We start from the raw sequence: 16500 nt of genomic DNA on the forward strand, positions 1-16500 counted from the left end.
ACAGTGTTAGTCATGCTGGTTTATTCAGTGGAAATTTGTTGTAATAGACTGTTTTTACAACATTGTGTTAATCTAATCAATACCCAACTGACACTGCTCCATCTGACTTTGTAATGAAACAAATAAGCATAGTTTCAGCATCATCAAATAGTATAATTGTATATAATAAGTATAATAATTGTGTTTCCCTTCGCCCACTCTTTCTCTGCCCCCTGCCTAAATAATGGTCCCATTTGTTCTTGTTCCACCAAAAAAAAAAACCCCACACACAATCTTAACACACTTGCACGCACGCACACACAAACACCGCCCCTCAAGGACCAGAGGCAACAAAAGCTGTTGCTTGCCTTTCCGCCGTGTTTGTAATTATAACCAGATGTTTTCAGCATACGAGCTGTGTGTGTGTGTGTGTGTGTGTGTGTGTGTGTGTGTGTATTGGTACGGTGGGGGGTATGTTTTTGTTTGTGTGCATAGCAGTGTGTTTGGGGATGTTTGTGTGCTAAGGCAATGATTTTGATGGTTGCTCAGAGTTGGAAGTGCTGTCTTTTGAAACGGATATGTTAGAACAGTCTCACACCTGTATGTGTGTGCGTGCATGTGTGCACGTGTGTTGTTGTCGTCTTTTTCACAATGTTGAGGATTTCCAGCCCAGAAGGCCAGCCCAGCACCCACCCTCCTACACCTGCATTGCCCTTTGCTTGCTTTCTACATCTCCAACTCTTTAACATTTCATCCATACACTCTGGCGCTCGCTCGCTCTCTCTGTCTCTCTCCCCCCTTCTTCCCTCCCTCGGGGCTGCTGCTGCTGCTGTGGTGGGAACAAGAAGAGCCCAGGCTCCGCGCTGCTCTGTTCTGCTCTTTATAATGGCAAATGGGACTAAATTGTTGTCTTCCTGTCATACACATACAAGTCATACACACACATACAAGTCATACACACACATACAAGTCACACACACATGCATTTACAGAGGAAGGGAGCTGAAATTAGGCTGTCAGTCTGTGGAGAACCATCATTCCGTCATACCAGCACGTTCCCGCTCTTTTCTACTTCTGGCACACACACACACACACACACACACACACACACACACCCCTTCCCTTTCACTTTTTCCTGACTAGCTTGTGTCCTACTCCTTTCTTGAGGCATAACTAACATCAACATGGGAAATAATAAACCACTCAGGCTCCACATGCTGCTTTAGAACAGCATCTGTTTGTGCTCATTAACCTGACTTGTATATATGATTCAGTTTCCCATTCACTCACTCACTTGGCTCTTCATTTGCTCGCTCGCTCAATCACTGACTCAGCTACTACATAGTGTCTTCCACTTCAGCTCCATCAGTCATTCATCAACAACACTCTCCATACCTCCTCACTTTTTAGATTTTAGTCTATGGGTAAATGCACCACAATTTTATTTTATGACAAAGTCTTTCTTGGCACAACTTAAAAAGAGCCATTTTCTTGCCTGTGGATGTTATTATGGAGTCCTCCTCCAGCCTTGATCACTCCCGTCACTGGAGACAAGAGGAAAGTAAAGTGGGCCGACTGGCTGAAAAGCTGTTGAGTCGCTTAACACACTGACTGGTTGAAGGACTGAGGGGCTGACTGGGTGGCTGGGGTTAATGTACCAGTCGGCCAGTTGACTGACTAAAAGGCCGTCAGTGTGGATGAAAAGGCCAGCTGTCTGACAGAGCGGGTGACTGGCAGGTTAAAGTTAATGTATTCAAAGTAGAAGAGCCCCGGGTTTTCAGAAAGCCTCGCTAGAGCTCTGGCATGGGCCGCTCCGCACATGTGTACAGTTCAAACACATTGACACACAGACCTTCCTTTTCTTCTTTTCCTCTGCCAGCTTCTTCTCTCTGTGTTTATCATGTATTGTACTCCATCTGCCTGCAGTATCTGCCATGCCTGATGGAGGGTGTGTATGTTATCCTGTGCATAGCCCTGCTCACAATCAATCCCATATAATATTGTGGTCCGTTTGGCTTGTATACGTGTGTGTGTGTGCGCGTGTGTGTGTACGTGTGTGAATGTACTGTTGTGATTGGGGCTGAGGGCCGAGCGTGCCTCAGCATTAATCAGGCTTGAGTGGTGGCCCTATGTCTGAACATACTCAAACTCACTCTATAAAATAAATAAATAAATGCCAAATAGAACTTTTCTGATAATTAGTTACTGGGTGGGGCCTTACTTTAATTTCCAGTTTGTTTGTGTCCAGACTTAAAATTTTCTGTCCTCTAACATGTTTAGGTAAATTAGATAATATTTCCAGTACCATTACATTTGGTTTTGTCCACATTTTATTTATTTTATTTATATGTTGATTTGTTAACATATTAGCAAACTAATACGTTTTCCAAACAAACTGACACATGAAATAAATGCCAGAATGAGTAGAAATGCTATGTAATGATTAACAGCTTAAAACACATAGTTATCTTACATCTGCTCCTTGTAGTGTGCTAAAATAGACGTTCACAAATTATGCTGTCTGTTCCAGTATGTTCGGGTTTGACCATTTGTTTGTATGAGTAAGCTTCTAAATATGTGTTGCTGCGTCACAGTTTCTCTCTCTATTGTTTTCTCTCCATGTAAGTGAAAACATTTTTCCAGCAGTCACTAAATTGCCACTTTCAAAGACTAACTTTGATGCTGTGAAATGACACAAGCTAAATGATTTGTGATGTCCTCACAGTTTTACAATTGCTGCCACACTGAAGTACTTTAAACCACACCATCAAATATCCCTAAATAAATGGAAAATAGTACAAAGTTGCATATTTTTGCTTCATTTGAAAATGTGATATAAACAACATGACTGCATGTGCGCCTGTTTGTGTTTGCAGGTGGACAGCGACACCATTTGGAATGAGGTCCATTCATCCAGTGCAGCTCGTCTGGCTGTCGGCTCGGTGGTGGAGCTGGTCTTCAAAGTAGCATCGGGAGAACTGAAGGTTAGTTCAGATACATTCAGATAAGCAACAAAGCCATGGCTGTTTGCTGGGCTTTAGTTTTAGGGATTGAAATGACTAAAGTATATTGGTCATGACTGTGTGGCATTTTAGAATCTTTAAGATGGAGCCAACATGAAACAAAGCTCAGATGGACCCCACCAAAAGGAGTCCATGACTAGAACTTTGAAGTATTTGATTTTTGTTTGCTTGCCAGGTTTGACTGCCTTGTTCCATTTTCCAGCTGACTTACATTTCAGACAGGCACATATCTTTACCGAGAGAACAAGGCGGAGTAAATGCTCTGCGCACATGGGTGATGTTTATTTGAGAATATACACCTCCAAACACCTCAAGAAAAGAGAAACCTCCTTCCAGAACCATCCATCCCAAAGTCTCGTTAGCACCTTCCAGACAGACATCCCCACCCCCGTCATGCGTTGCCCACCAGCCAGCCTACCTGTGTCTGTGGCAATAGCTGCTTACTGTTTGAACCCAGCGGGGAGGCCCAGTGCACGGGCACTGCAAATGCCAACAGTTCCCGCTAACAGGCCTGCTTTATTAGTATTACACCACAGCCACCTGCAGAGCAGCTGTCGCACTTAGCGTTAGCTTAGCGCCAACTTACCACAGACTAATGACATTCCTCTGAGAGACAGTAGCACGCCATGCAAATACCACATGGTTTTTGCTATATGGCATTATTACTATAAAGAAATAATGGTCTGGTCTTTAAGTACACTGTGTGATTGGTAGTATCAGAGCTTAAAAGGAAAATCAGATGAATCCCATGCCCCAGGAAGAAAAACGCTACACTTGACTGAAACATGAATAATATAGACTTGTTTCAACTAGGGTTAAAGTTCACAGGTATTGACTTGCCCTCAGCTTAACTTGATCTTAACACATACATGCACATGTGTACACACGCTCATGCACGCACACATATTCACACACACACACATGCTTACACACATACAGATGGTCTTCTGAGGATCCCCCACAGCCAAATGTCCAAATTCCACCTGCACCAACAACTCTCTGAACACTCCACAGAATGTCATAAATCTACTCCACGCACGCACTCACACAGGTCTGTCTCTCCATCTGTTGCTTACTATTTCTATTTCTATTTTAATCCATTGTTATTTTTCCTCCTCATAGAGAAACAATCCACCTTCCCCTTGTCTCTCATACACCTACGTACATACTGTATTATGCAGCCTGCTTTAACAGAGTGTCCTCAAAGCAGCGGAGGCAGTTGTCTCTACAATAAACTCCCGGCTGGCTGCTAATCCGCAGCAGCTGACTCAACATCATTAGTCCAGCCTACCTCTCTCCACATCAGCCTGCACATCTATCTAACGTCCCCACATAGCAGTGGGAGCCCCAAAAACAGTTGCTGCGAGTCTCGCAGGTCCCTGCCTTAACAAAGCTCCCCTTAACTGACCCAACGTAAGCATCTGTTTCTGTGTGTGCGTATGCACACACTTGCCTCTGAGAAACTGTTTTAAATCTTGAACTAAGGCATGGTGACATTTTTTTGAAGAATAATGGTTGTGAGTGGATTACTTTTGGTACAGACAGACACACATTGTGGAAGTTAGCTCATGAGATTGAGAAATTGATTTTGCTTTTAATTTATGAATTTGTTTGTTTTTTTGTGTGGTATTTTTATTACATGTTTGTGTTGTGCAACCCAATCTTGACACCCAGGGGGCTGGTAGATATGTGAAAGCAAGGAAGATTCCTCAACATCATCTGACCCCCCAGTCTTTCAAAGAGAAAGAAAATGTATCATTAGATTAAAGTAAGCAGGTTTAAGGTCAGACAGAACCAACTTCCATAGACCTTGATGGTTTATATACAGTGACTATTTGAAATATGCTCTGTGTGAATGATTTTTGTTTTCCCTGACAGAATGGTTTTGCTGTAGTTCGACCACCTGGACACCACGCTGAGGAGAGCACGCCTATGTAAGTAAATTGGAAATTTGACAAAGAAAATATATCTGATCTAGCATGTATCATAGCAACTTTACCAGAAATTTCGCCATGTCTTCATTTTCTCATAAATTCAATTCCCTTCACAACATAAATTACTTACATTTCCTCCTCCCTCACTTCTCTTGAAAAGCTTTGTTAGCCTCGTTCTTTTAGACAACTTGGACTCTGTGTTGTAATATTCCTGTGTATATGCACATATTAGAGCTTCTACTTAATTTCTGCACAGCAGACATCAATGTGTTGATATACTTTAATGATATGGCTATATTTAAGTACAGTATTGCTTGTAAATATAATATAATTTCAGAAAGTTAAGAACACAGTCTTGTTACTGTCCTTTCTCTCTCTTCAGGGGGTTCTGTTACTTTAACTCAGTCGCCATAGCAGCCAAGCTCCTGCAGCAGAGGCTCAATGTCAGTAAAATACTCATCGTGGACTGGGTGAGTTCTACATACAATGCAGTGGGTTGCTTGCTCTATAACCATCTATTTGGAGAATGCACACCTATGCATCCTATGAATACGTGAGCTCATAGAGTATTCCCAGTGGTTTGATATAAATTGTATTCCCTCCCATGAACTTAGTAAAACTGCCATTAAAACATGTGTGGGGTTAAGGTATAGTTGCATCATCACAGAGAAATCACTTCTGGTTATCTACTGTTGTAATGTTTTTTTTCTATAGAGTTTGTAACTGGAAGTCTCAAAGAATGGATTTGTCATCTGACAAAAGGACGTTGTTGTCTCACTAATGGAGGAAAAATATCTTCTGATTTCAACCAAAAGAAGATCTTACCACAACTAATGTTACATAGCCATCGGTTGTTGTCGTGGCAGTTAATCATCTTATTTGTGTTGTGTGTTTTCAGTAGGTTCTTTTTTTCAGAAAGTGGTAGACAGGATATTGTGTAAAATAAACTGCATTCAAACCCAGGAATATATGTATACAGTATGTGCCCATCAGACCACTGGGTCCACAACAGTTCGAAACTACAAGCGCATTATTAGAACAGCGCAACAGCCACAACCTGTATACTGTGCTTGTTATGAGAGGGAGAAAAGGGCTTAAAATATCAGATTTTTAGGTCAGACACTGTCCCCCTTTTTTTCGAAAAGAGAGACAAAGTAATTTATAAGAAGGTATGACAAAGCCTCAGTCATGTCTAGGAACACTGCTTTTCAGTGGCGTCCCTGGCTGGTCATGGCCATTCCCAAAAGCCTTTGAAGGGCCTTTTCATTTCCTCTCTGTCTGTCACAGGGGGACTTTTAGTGCAGCTAGCGAAATCATTGTCATGCCACTCTGCCTCCAGCCAACAGGGACATTTTTAGGATCAGTGTATTAAAGCATTCTTGGGATATAGACAATGAGGTCATTTAATTGATGTTGTGAAGTTGAGTGTTTAATTGAAACCTGCTGACCATCCCTTTTTGACATCACAACAGACTGTAGCTGAGGTACTTGATTTAACTGTCTGGCAGCGTTACAGTCTCTCAGTGTCATTCAGTTGGTCTTAGTGCAGGTGCAGGAGTTGATCGCCCTGTCTCTGTGAAACTCATCCATTTTCCAAATCAGCTGATGTCCTTTTGGTGACAAGACAGCTACCGTCATGCCTCTAGTGTCTAGTTAATTGTTTGAGCCATACGAGTCTAAAGCTAATTATACTGAGAATACTCTTATTTCCTTTCTTAATCACTCATTTTCCCACATTCTAAGTAAGAGTGTGCCCTAACCTGTTCCCTTTTTGATGTTTCCAGGATGTTCACCATGGTAATGGCACCCAGCAGGCCTTCTACACAGACCCCAGTGTTCTCTACCTGTCACTGCATCGCTACGATGATGGGAACTTCTTCCCTGGCAGTGGAGCACCTGATGAGGTGGGAAGGAACACCAGTCTGTCTCTCTGCCTGCCTGCCCAACATTGTTTGAATTTATGCAGACAAAATAACCCAGTTGTGTGTGTGTGTGTGTGTGTGTGTGTGTGTGTGTGTGTGTTGCAGGTGGGCAGTGGAGCAGGTGTAGGCTTCAACGTGAATATGGCCTTTACTGGAGGACTGGAACCTCCCATGGGTGATGCAGAGTACCTGGCTGCATTTAGGTAAATATCTTCCCCTAAAGTGTCTTGGCTACGCAGTGCATAGTTTGGCAAATTACCTATTGGGGGCTGTTAAGTAGGTAGGGAGCTCCTCCTCATGCCTGGCCTGATTTCTGTCAGGTCCACTTTCTGGGGCTATTTATAACCTCCCACACACACACACCCTCACACATGCAAAACATACACACGCACAACTTGAAAGGCCTACAAGCGTACAGGCATGGACTCATAACAGACATGTTCATGTCTCGTACACATTTCTGGTTCATACAGCTGATAAGGAGCAGGTCTGGATTGGTTCCAGCACTCTTTGAAGATGATCCCATGTTTGCGACCATGTGTCCATCTGGCCTGAGTCGAACACATCAAACCGACAGGCCACTGTCTTCTCACAGCTTTCGGCACGCAAGCCCCCGGAAGCACGCCTTAGCCCGTTAATGTACCCCAGACCCCTGTGTGCTCTCACTCTAACCTCTCTCCACTTTTTATTCTTTTCTCCCTTCATCATCCTCCTCTTTCTACCCTTGTGTGCATATGCACTGATGATATGTATATCATACTACAGACGTTATTTATAATCCATCACTGAATATATATATATATGTATGTATGTGTGTGTGTATATATGTATGTATATGTGTGTATATATATATGTATATGTGTGTATATATATATGTATATGTGTGTATATATATATATGTATATGTGTATATATATATGTATATGTGTGTATATATATATGTGTATATATATATGTATATGTGTGTGTATGTATGTGTATATATATATACCTACAGAACCTTCCATAATTAACATCAGTGGATGAAGGAAGTGCACTCTGAGCTAGATCATCAGAGGTATCCAAATTACTAAATTTATTTGCTTTCACTGCAGCTTTGGGGCCACATAAGCCACTGTTTAATGGTCCCTATTAGTTAAATTGAAATCAAAATACACTGAGAAAAAAAAAAAATTCTGACACTTTTACACTTTCTGACTATTTTGCACTATTTTATCAGCAATTTACAGCAATTTTTTTTCCCCACACAGTTTATTATTAACTGGTATAAACCTGTTAATTACAACAAATTCATACTTGCTATTTTTAAGTAATTAGTAATTTAGTATTGCACTTCTATAAAGTGGACTCTCAAGAGACAGATTGAATAAAGGTCAAAATAGATGCAGCAGAGGCTGAGCTATCCTGACTTTTAGTCCTAATGTGGATCACGCTACAAAAAGCACAGGATCCTGTAATAATTCCCATAAAGCAACTCAATAGTGCCTCCTAAATGCCCACTTCTTTCAAAAACTACATCTCCAATTTGTCTTGCAGGTTTTTGGTTACAAAATGTAACTCTCAAGCCCAAGCTGAGATAACTGATGACATTGTTAGGGTTATTTTTGAAAACTTTAGAAAGTCAGAGCCACGGTAGACATTATACAACTGTTTACACAGGCTGTGTAGTACTCGTACTTGTGATGAATAAACTGAATTTCATGTGTAAAATTGGTGGAGTGTTAACTCTTGTAAGGGCATTGTTAGAGATGTTCCATCTGTATTTGAGCCGATCAATACATATTTGAGTCAGTCAGTAAGGCACTGCGCTTCAGTTAAACCAGCCCTCTCTGTTAATATTAAACTCTGTCAAAAAACTGGAACCACTTTGTTATACAGTAGTTTTGGTATGTGTATGTATGGCTTGTACTGTGTTTGTGTGTTCTGTTTATGTAATTGTAGGTTATTAAATCTGAGTTATTTGCATTATGGAAGAGGTCCAAAGATATAAAGTGAAGGAGAACGAGAGTTTGGGTGTGTATCACCTCAGACCCTGGTGCCATTAATCCCTCGAGGCTTTAGCAGTACTGGACAAATTCATAGGCCCCATAGGACAGCAACGAAACTGTCTCACAGCTCATAGATCTACCACACTCACACACACACACATGCGCATATACCATGCTTGTAATCATGTACACACAAAGTAACACAGTTACAGATACTGGATAGTCATGTGTAATATACAAATGCACACGCTGCACACAAGCTCATAGAAATGCAGAAGGCCCTTGCTCAAACTTACATGAAGGTTCGTGAATATGTACAAATACACGGAGAAACAGACGCACGTGCAGCTTTTCCATCAATGTGCTTACACATTTACAAACGCATGCAGACAGACACATGTTCATGGACACCTGATACGCACAGCCTCTCTCTCTCCTTCAGTCTCATTGTTTATCTGTATGTTGTGGTCCTCTCCTTCCTCCCTCTCTGTCTTGGGGAGGGGATGCGTGCCTTGCAGCCTGCACCTTCCCATTCCTCCACTGGCCTGTGCCACGTTGCATTTGCAGGGGATCAAGTCTGAGCCTCCAGAAAGCACAGAGAAAAAAGATAAGAAAATTGGCCCTAATGAAAACCAGAAGCACCGTCTCTCTTCTCTCTCTCTCTCTCTCTCTCTCTCTCTCTCTCTCTCTCTCTCTCTCTCTCTCTCTCTCCTCTCCTCCTTCTCCTTTCACTCCCTCCTCTGCCATGAACTTGGAAAGACGAGAGAGAAGGAGAATTAAACCTAATTCAAACCAGCTCTCCGCAGTGCCAGATGACAGGGCTTTGAAGTGTAAGTGTGCGTGTGTGAGTTTTTCGCTCTCTTATTCTCTCTCTCCTCTCCCGCTCTCCTCTACTTTTTTTATGAACGGAGGGTGAAAGCCTTGCGACTCTGCAGTTTAACCTGTTGTTTACTGGTTTGATGAGCACTGCTCCCTCTTAAGGACAGAGTCTATATATTCATCTAAAGCGGGCCTCACCTGCACCTTTACTGTATCGGTGAGGTTGAATCTCTCCAATGGTAACGGCTCATGGTGTGGATGCTTTCTGGCCTTCTAACACTTTACAGTCATTAACAACCTAGGAATTAGCTGGTAATGGTAATTATCTCTGGTAAATACTGGCAGATTGTATCTAGTAGTAATGCACAAAACAAACCTAAGGAACTAATACTTGTCTAAAATTTGTTTAGAAATATTAAATGCCTTATCTACAGCCTGTGGTCCACCACCAATGCCACATTTCAGCCCTTTGCCCGCCATGTTAGAAACCTGGAGTACATTGGATTAGAAGGCATAATCTAGATGTGGAAAAGGATAAATTAGGGACTAGAGTAATTACACAAAGATGACTATTCCCTTGAGAGGAAGTTTTCCTTGGCTCAAAAGTGTACCAATATGCCAAGACCTACTGCTGTATTAACCTGTGAGTACATGTGTGTGCACTTGAAATCATGTTGGATGACAATTGCCAAAAACTGAATGGGCTCATCAGGATCAGAAGAGGAAGAATTAGTCGGAGCAGAGCAAATGGAAAAAAGGCCTTTTGTGAGGTTTAGCCTGATGAAGTTAGTAGTCTATAGAATGCAGTCGATGTTAAGAGGGTTTGATGGGCAAAAGGAGATATGTTGTGTGTGCACAGAGGCAGAGATGGTGGTCACTGCCTTTTTGGCAGTTAGACTGACGTTTCATGTGTCTGTTTATCACAGTTTCTCTCCCAAATCCAGTATTTCATTTCAGTCTTAAATCCATCGGCACGCAATATCCAACACAGCTTGCACTGTAGTATCACATATATGACTTTGTTTGACTAAGAATCAGCATTTATTCAAGTGAGATGAGTCTTATCTTAATTTTTGGAAAGCATAGTTATCTATCATCCTATATACAGTGTACTACATGCAATCACTTAAAGGGGAACTCCACCAATTCTACACATCAAGATCAGTTTACCCATCATAGGGAAGACTACTCAGCCTGTGAAAAATGTTCACTTACTAAAAGTCCTTTGGCAGAGATTTCTAAAGTCTGAGAAAATAACCCTGATGATGTCAGGCTAGAGAAGATGAGAAGTATAAGATCCAGTGTTTTTGGAGCTTGACCCCTGCTGCATTGATTTTGACCACTCTTGTTTTGTTTTAAAACCCAACTTTATGAATGGCAGGACTAAATTGCTGGAGTTTAATAACCACACAACATTCCCACACACTGTCACGCATACAAACACAGGCGCAAGCCTAGTGTTCCTCAGCTGATACTTTGACACATGCACCTATTGCTAAGTAAACCAAACAATACTAAACAAAAGTTTATGCCACATGCTTACCCAAGTAATTCCACTCACAGTAAGATCTAGCCGTGAGAGAGCCAGCAGTGGTTTACATCGCAACGATTCGCTCAGGATGTCCCGTAGCTTACAGCTCAGTCATAAACTCTCCCCTCCCTTAATTAACAGAAAGGCTTTTTCATCTCCACATACATAGCCTCTGATTCATGCACAATTAGTCTTCCCTTAAACCACTGGTTTCCCTTTATGCCAGTCTGCTAATTGATTACTGTGGGTTTTTATTTCTTTAAATGTCAGGATATTATTCCAGGGGGTGGCGGCTAGAACCGATGACACCAGCGGTTTTCATCATCATGACCAGAACTGTCTCTGTGTTCAAAGTTGGAGGAGGGGGAGCCCTCAGTAGATTAAAATATCCTTGGCGGTCAAGGTTTCCCCCTGTGCCGTGTGTCAGCCCACATGCACGCCTGTGGCCAACTCCCTTTAGTGTGGGGTCTTTTATGGCCCAAATGTTAATGGGCCAAGGCTGTGTGTGTATGTAAGTTTGTAAGTGGGATGAGAAAGAGGGAGAAAACCTATAACACATGTGATAAAATCTGAAACTGGAGCTGAAAAATATTAACTTCTCTAAGCAGAGTGGTTGTTCATTTCACATTGTATAGTTTGTGTTGTTGAATACCATCTGATTAAAAGCTTACGAACTGTTAGTACTACGGATCATGTTACCTTTTTTAAACACATTTCACTTGCCATAATGCTGACATAATTTTCACCTCTTTCATAATTTTCACCTCTTTCATCCACTGTCCTTACTCAATCAGTTCACACAGTTCTTTCTAGACTCCTCCCCCACATGTTTCTTAAGGCCTTGCTCTCTCTTTATCTTTGTCACTGAAACGTTTGTCTTCCATCCTATTCTTTCCTCTTTACATGACGTTTCCCTCTGAAATGTTGCCAGATGCACGCTAACACACAGTGACGCACGCACTCTGTGTATCCTTGCTGTCTGGGACTACCAAAAAGCTCCTAATACTACTTCCCGCCTCTCCCTCAGACAGCTGTGTGTACGTATGAGTGTTGTGTTGTGGTGGGGGGTGTGGTGTGTGCAGTTAAGGGTTATAATTTGGTGGTGAACAAGAGATGGAAAAACCAGTGGCCTCCGGAGTTCAGGGCACGCTGCTCGCCCACAGCCGGCAAACCAGCACTGTGTTCCTGAGGTCAGCAAAGTACAGGGGACCTACAATGGAACCCTGTGGTACTCCGTCACTCGCAGACCTCACCAAAACACTGCTTGCCCAAATATCCCAGACCTCAGAGAAATTCCTGTGTAGAACCTGAGCAAATCAGAGAGAACCACATGTTTTGCCACCTGGGAAGTCCAACTATTTATGAAATAAGTGAGACATCCTAAATCATGCTAATCCGATTACAATGACACACTGTACTTTTATACAAAGTCAGCTAAGCCTCTAGTGTGCCAAACCTAGTATAATACACTAGTTCAGTGATTCATTACTGATTCCTAATTTATAGATACAGTTACAGACACCCTAACAGACAACCAAACTTAATTATTTTACTCTAAACAGTGTATAAATAACTTGGTTTATAATTTGATTAATTTCTTTAATTAAACAAAAGTTGTGTCCAGCTCCCTAAAAATAAAATAAAGCTGATCAATTCAAACTAGCCTAATCTTATGTGATCTAATCTAACCTTCCTGTGCAAAACTATCTTAGTATTAAACACACATACTGCATGTTGTTTTTTTCAAACAGGGTCATCATATAAACCAGACTGGATTTTCCAGCCACAACTTGTAATGAATCAAATAAAGTATCCCACTGTTGATTTGGATTTATGTGTATGGCACATTGCACACAAGCACTTCCTCCCTACCAGCTGTGTGTGAGATGAAGGTTGTACACAAACAGGCCTCATTCACCACACCCATCCCATATTGGAATTATCCTACATACTTAACACACATACACACATGCAATTATATTTGTCCTTCCATTTCTACTTTTTCTTAAGGATGTTATAGCACATTGCTGCTTTCAAATGTCCAAACTTTCCACTTCAAAACGTGTATGCTGTATTTTTCTCTGCCACACGCATACTGTACATACAAACTCATTAGCTGGATGTATGCATTGAAAACCATAAAAGGGAGAGAAAATCAATGGAAGAATTGAAAAATACAGCGACTGATGTGACTGTACATCAAAAATGACATGTAGCATCTCCAGCTGGTTACACCATATACCACAATCATCATCAGATGGACAGTAAGCACACTGAATGCATATCTCCATATACATATTGTAATAGTAGTCCTCTTAAATCTCAGTAGTCCTCTTTAAGCCACCAGAGGTGACAGAGTTCACTATGCATTTAGCTTGCCTGTAGCAAGTCGATCATTCTTCCTCAACTTGACAATTTTCTTATTATTCGGCAGAAAAGCAAAATGGTGGTTTTGATTGTACTGAGTGGGTTGAGCAGCAGTTTCTTATCTCTGAATATAAATTTTATGTATTAATGTATCATCCTGTCATTCAGCCAGCCTATTAAATAGATAGACCTGCTTCAGAAAGATGTGATTCAACAGAGCAAGTTGGTAGGGAGACTGCCCCTCAACCATCAGGACAAGATTTAACCTCACTTATCACCAAGCTTTCCATGTTGTTAGTGTTTTTGAGACACTGCATCTTTAAACTACCTCTGCTTTCTGGCCTTCCTGTGGAGGGCAGCAAGCCAAAAACCAAATGCACGCTTGCCCTTGTTGTCAAACAAAGAGTCCTATATAAAGCAACAGTTTTTGGTCAGAGATGGTAGGCTTATATGACTTCAGAAAATGTACCCACCTCTCTTATAGAGTCACCACCATAAATACATTATTTTGTTGACGTTATGTTTTTCCTTTTGGTTACCCTAGGACGGTGGTTATGCCTATTGCCAACGAGTTTGCCCCAGACGTGGTTCTGGTATCTTCAGGCTTTGATGCGGTAGACGGACATGCTCCACCCCTGGGAGGATACAAACTGACAGCCAAATGTAAGTGCCGACCACAGCTACCTAGTTTTCTACTCTGTTTTCTCTAAACCATTAATAAAAAAATTAAAATTAAATTAAAAATAAAATTTGAATGATGCATACACATTTTAATGCATTCCCTCCACAGTCTCATTCACATTCTCTCATATTTGTACAATGCAACACAATATTTGATAGAAGGAAAGACTGACAGACACACAAACACACACCTTTTGTGTTTATTTTGTGCCTCTGACTTGTGTGTTCAGGTTGAAACCTTGGCGTGCCAGCCAAGAGCCTTTCTAAAACCATCCTGCAGATCTCAAATAAGAGCAGGGGTCTTGGTTTTGAAGGGGGTGGTTTAGAGAGGATTGCAGGAAGAGGGGATATGGGTAGAATTCAGAGGAGAAGAAAGTACTGCTGAATGCATGTATTTAAACTCCCCTCCTCCTGAAAGAAAAAGATCAGAGACTGTGACCAAGCCTAAATGTAAAACCACATTTATTGAAATTAAACCTGGCTCATATTATGGCTTGTTTTTTGTAACTCCAGTAAATCCACAGTGCAATCTCTTCCGCTCTCCAATGCAGTTACCCCTGTTCTGATCCATGCTCCAGCCCCCTTTTTCTATCTTTTTTTTCTTTGATCAATATCCAAAAAGGAAGTTAGAGCTTGAACAGCATTGCTCCCCAATCTCATTCTTTTTCTCCCTCCCTCGCTCCCTCTCTTTCTCTGCTTTCTCTTTGCTGTTATTTCCTCTGTGTCCAGGCTTTGGCTACCTGACCAGGCAGCTGATGGGTCTGGCAGGCGGTCGGTTGGTGCTTGCCCTGGAGGGGGGTCATGACCTCACAGCCATATGTGATGCCTCCGAAGCCTGTGTCTCTGCTCTGCTTGGCAATGAGGTAAGATGAGAGCCAAGAGGAGGAGGGACAAATTACCGTCAAAATGTACTCATAAATTGCTATTGAAATAATTTTGAGCAAGGCACTAAGATTCGACAAATACATTTGGAACTGTGGACTAAATCTATGCTGGTGTGAGATTAAATAAGGACTGAGGTTTACAAAGGGAACTGCATAAATAGGCATATTACTGTAATGTTGGATTTTTTCCTGAAACTGTAAATTCTTTTTATTGTGCAAAGTTCATATTAACGCCAGCAATATAGTATGCAAAGGCAAGTATGTTGATTTAGAAGTCTGTTCTAGCCTAATTAATAGCCTCATTAGGATAGTTTTTGTGTTTAATTGCGTTGAAGTGAACATGCCGGACTTTAAGCAGACGAAGAGCATCTGGTTTATTTATGTTGTCAGTGTGACATTTTCATAATGCAGTTGCATTAACTCAACTTTACAAGCATAACATTCTAAGAAAAGATTTTTCTGATTCTTTCTGAAGCTAGAAACCCCTATCTCTTATCTTGAATATTTACATCTTAGGAAACTGAGATTTTGTGTCCCCTGACTGGGTGACTCACATGAATGGTGCTAAAACAAATTCTTATGAACGAACACTTGAGCCAGGATGGTAAAATGAATAACTTAAATAAAGGTGCAGGATAATGATTTGATGGCCCTGTTACATAGATATATTAACTTAAAAATACAGGACAAGCTTATACATTCCTCTGACAACAGTACTCTTTTATCTTGGCCAAAACCATCTTCTCTCTATGTTCTCTTACACTCTTTTTACCACTCAGAGAGGAAGTCAACACCACACACACACACACACACACACACACACACACACGTCAGAGGGAGAGGATTTCCAGGCAGAAGGTTAATTGTGGGAGTGTGTAGGTTGGGCTGTGGAACTGAACAAACATCGGCGCTCTGTGATTCATGGCGCACAACAGAATAGCAACTCCTCAAAGCCGCCCACTCTTTTCTTCCAGCTAATGGAGAGGCTGGAGTGCTTTTTTGGACTGGCTGCTCAGTCTCATTTTCTCCCCCCAGATTATGCATCCAAGATATCTTAGTGCTTTTATTTTTAAAGGACTACTCAATTGTGGTACAGAACGGAGATTATACAGCTTTACGGGAAGAGAAGAGGGTGTGACTGTTAGTTTGTTTGTGTAGAAGAATTTGTGCATACTGAGCACAAGGCACACTTGTGTCTTGTATCCAGATAGTGTATGTCCAGGCTGCATCTCGAGCCAACTCAACCAGCTTGTAGTTCATTCCTGGCATCGGAGTGTGTCTCTAAAGACTGCAAGTAATCTGTTGCTGTTTTGTTCACAATTGATTTTTATCTCTGACCACTGATGAACAGGACAAAAATGCACATTTGCTT

The 16500-nt window shown here is 41.5% G+C and overlaps 1 protein-coding gene across 3 annotated transcripts in view; it reads left to right on the top strand.

The window, feature by feature from the left end:
- hdac4 (histone deacetylase 4) overlaps positions 1–16500 on the top strand; it is a 132059-nt gene that overhangs the window by 102747 nt on the left and 12812 nt on the right. For all 3 annotated transcript variants that reach the window (XM_044216058.1, XM_044216059.1, XM_044216060.1), the window contains 7 exons: positions 2856–2963; positions 4881–4936; positions 5319–5406; positions 6721–6840; positions 6964–7061; positions 14108–14226; positions 14974–15107. In XM_044216058.1, coding sequence (XP_044071993.1) covers positions 2856–2963; positions 4881–4936; positions 5319–5406; positions 6721–6840; positions 6964–7061; positions 14108–14226; positions 14974–15107 — 723 coding nt within the window. The remainder of the gene's footprint in view (positions 1–2855; positions 2964–4880; positions 4937–5318; positions 5407–6720; positions 6841–6963; positions 7062–14107; positions 14227–14973; positions 15108–16500) is intronic.

This window comes from Siniperca chuatsi, linkage group LG12 (genome assembly GCF_020085105.1).
Source record: "Siniperca chuatsi isolate FFG_IHB_CAS linkage group LG12, ASM2008510v1, whole genome shotgun sequence".
NCBI classification, from domain to species: Eukaryota; Metazoa; Chordata; class Actinopteri; order Centrarchiformes; family Sinipercidae; genus Siniperca; species Siniperca chuatsi.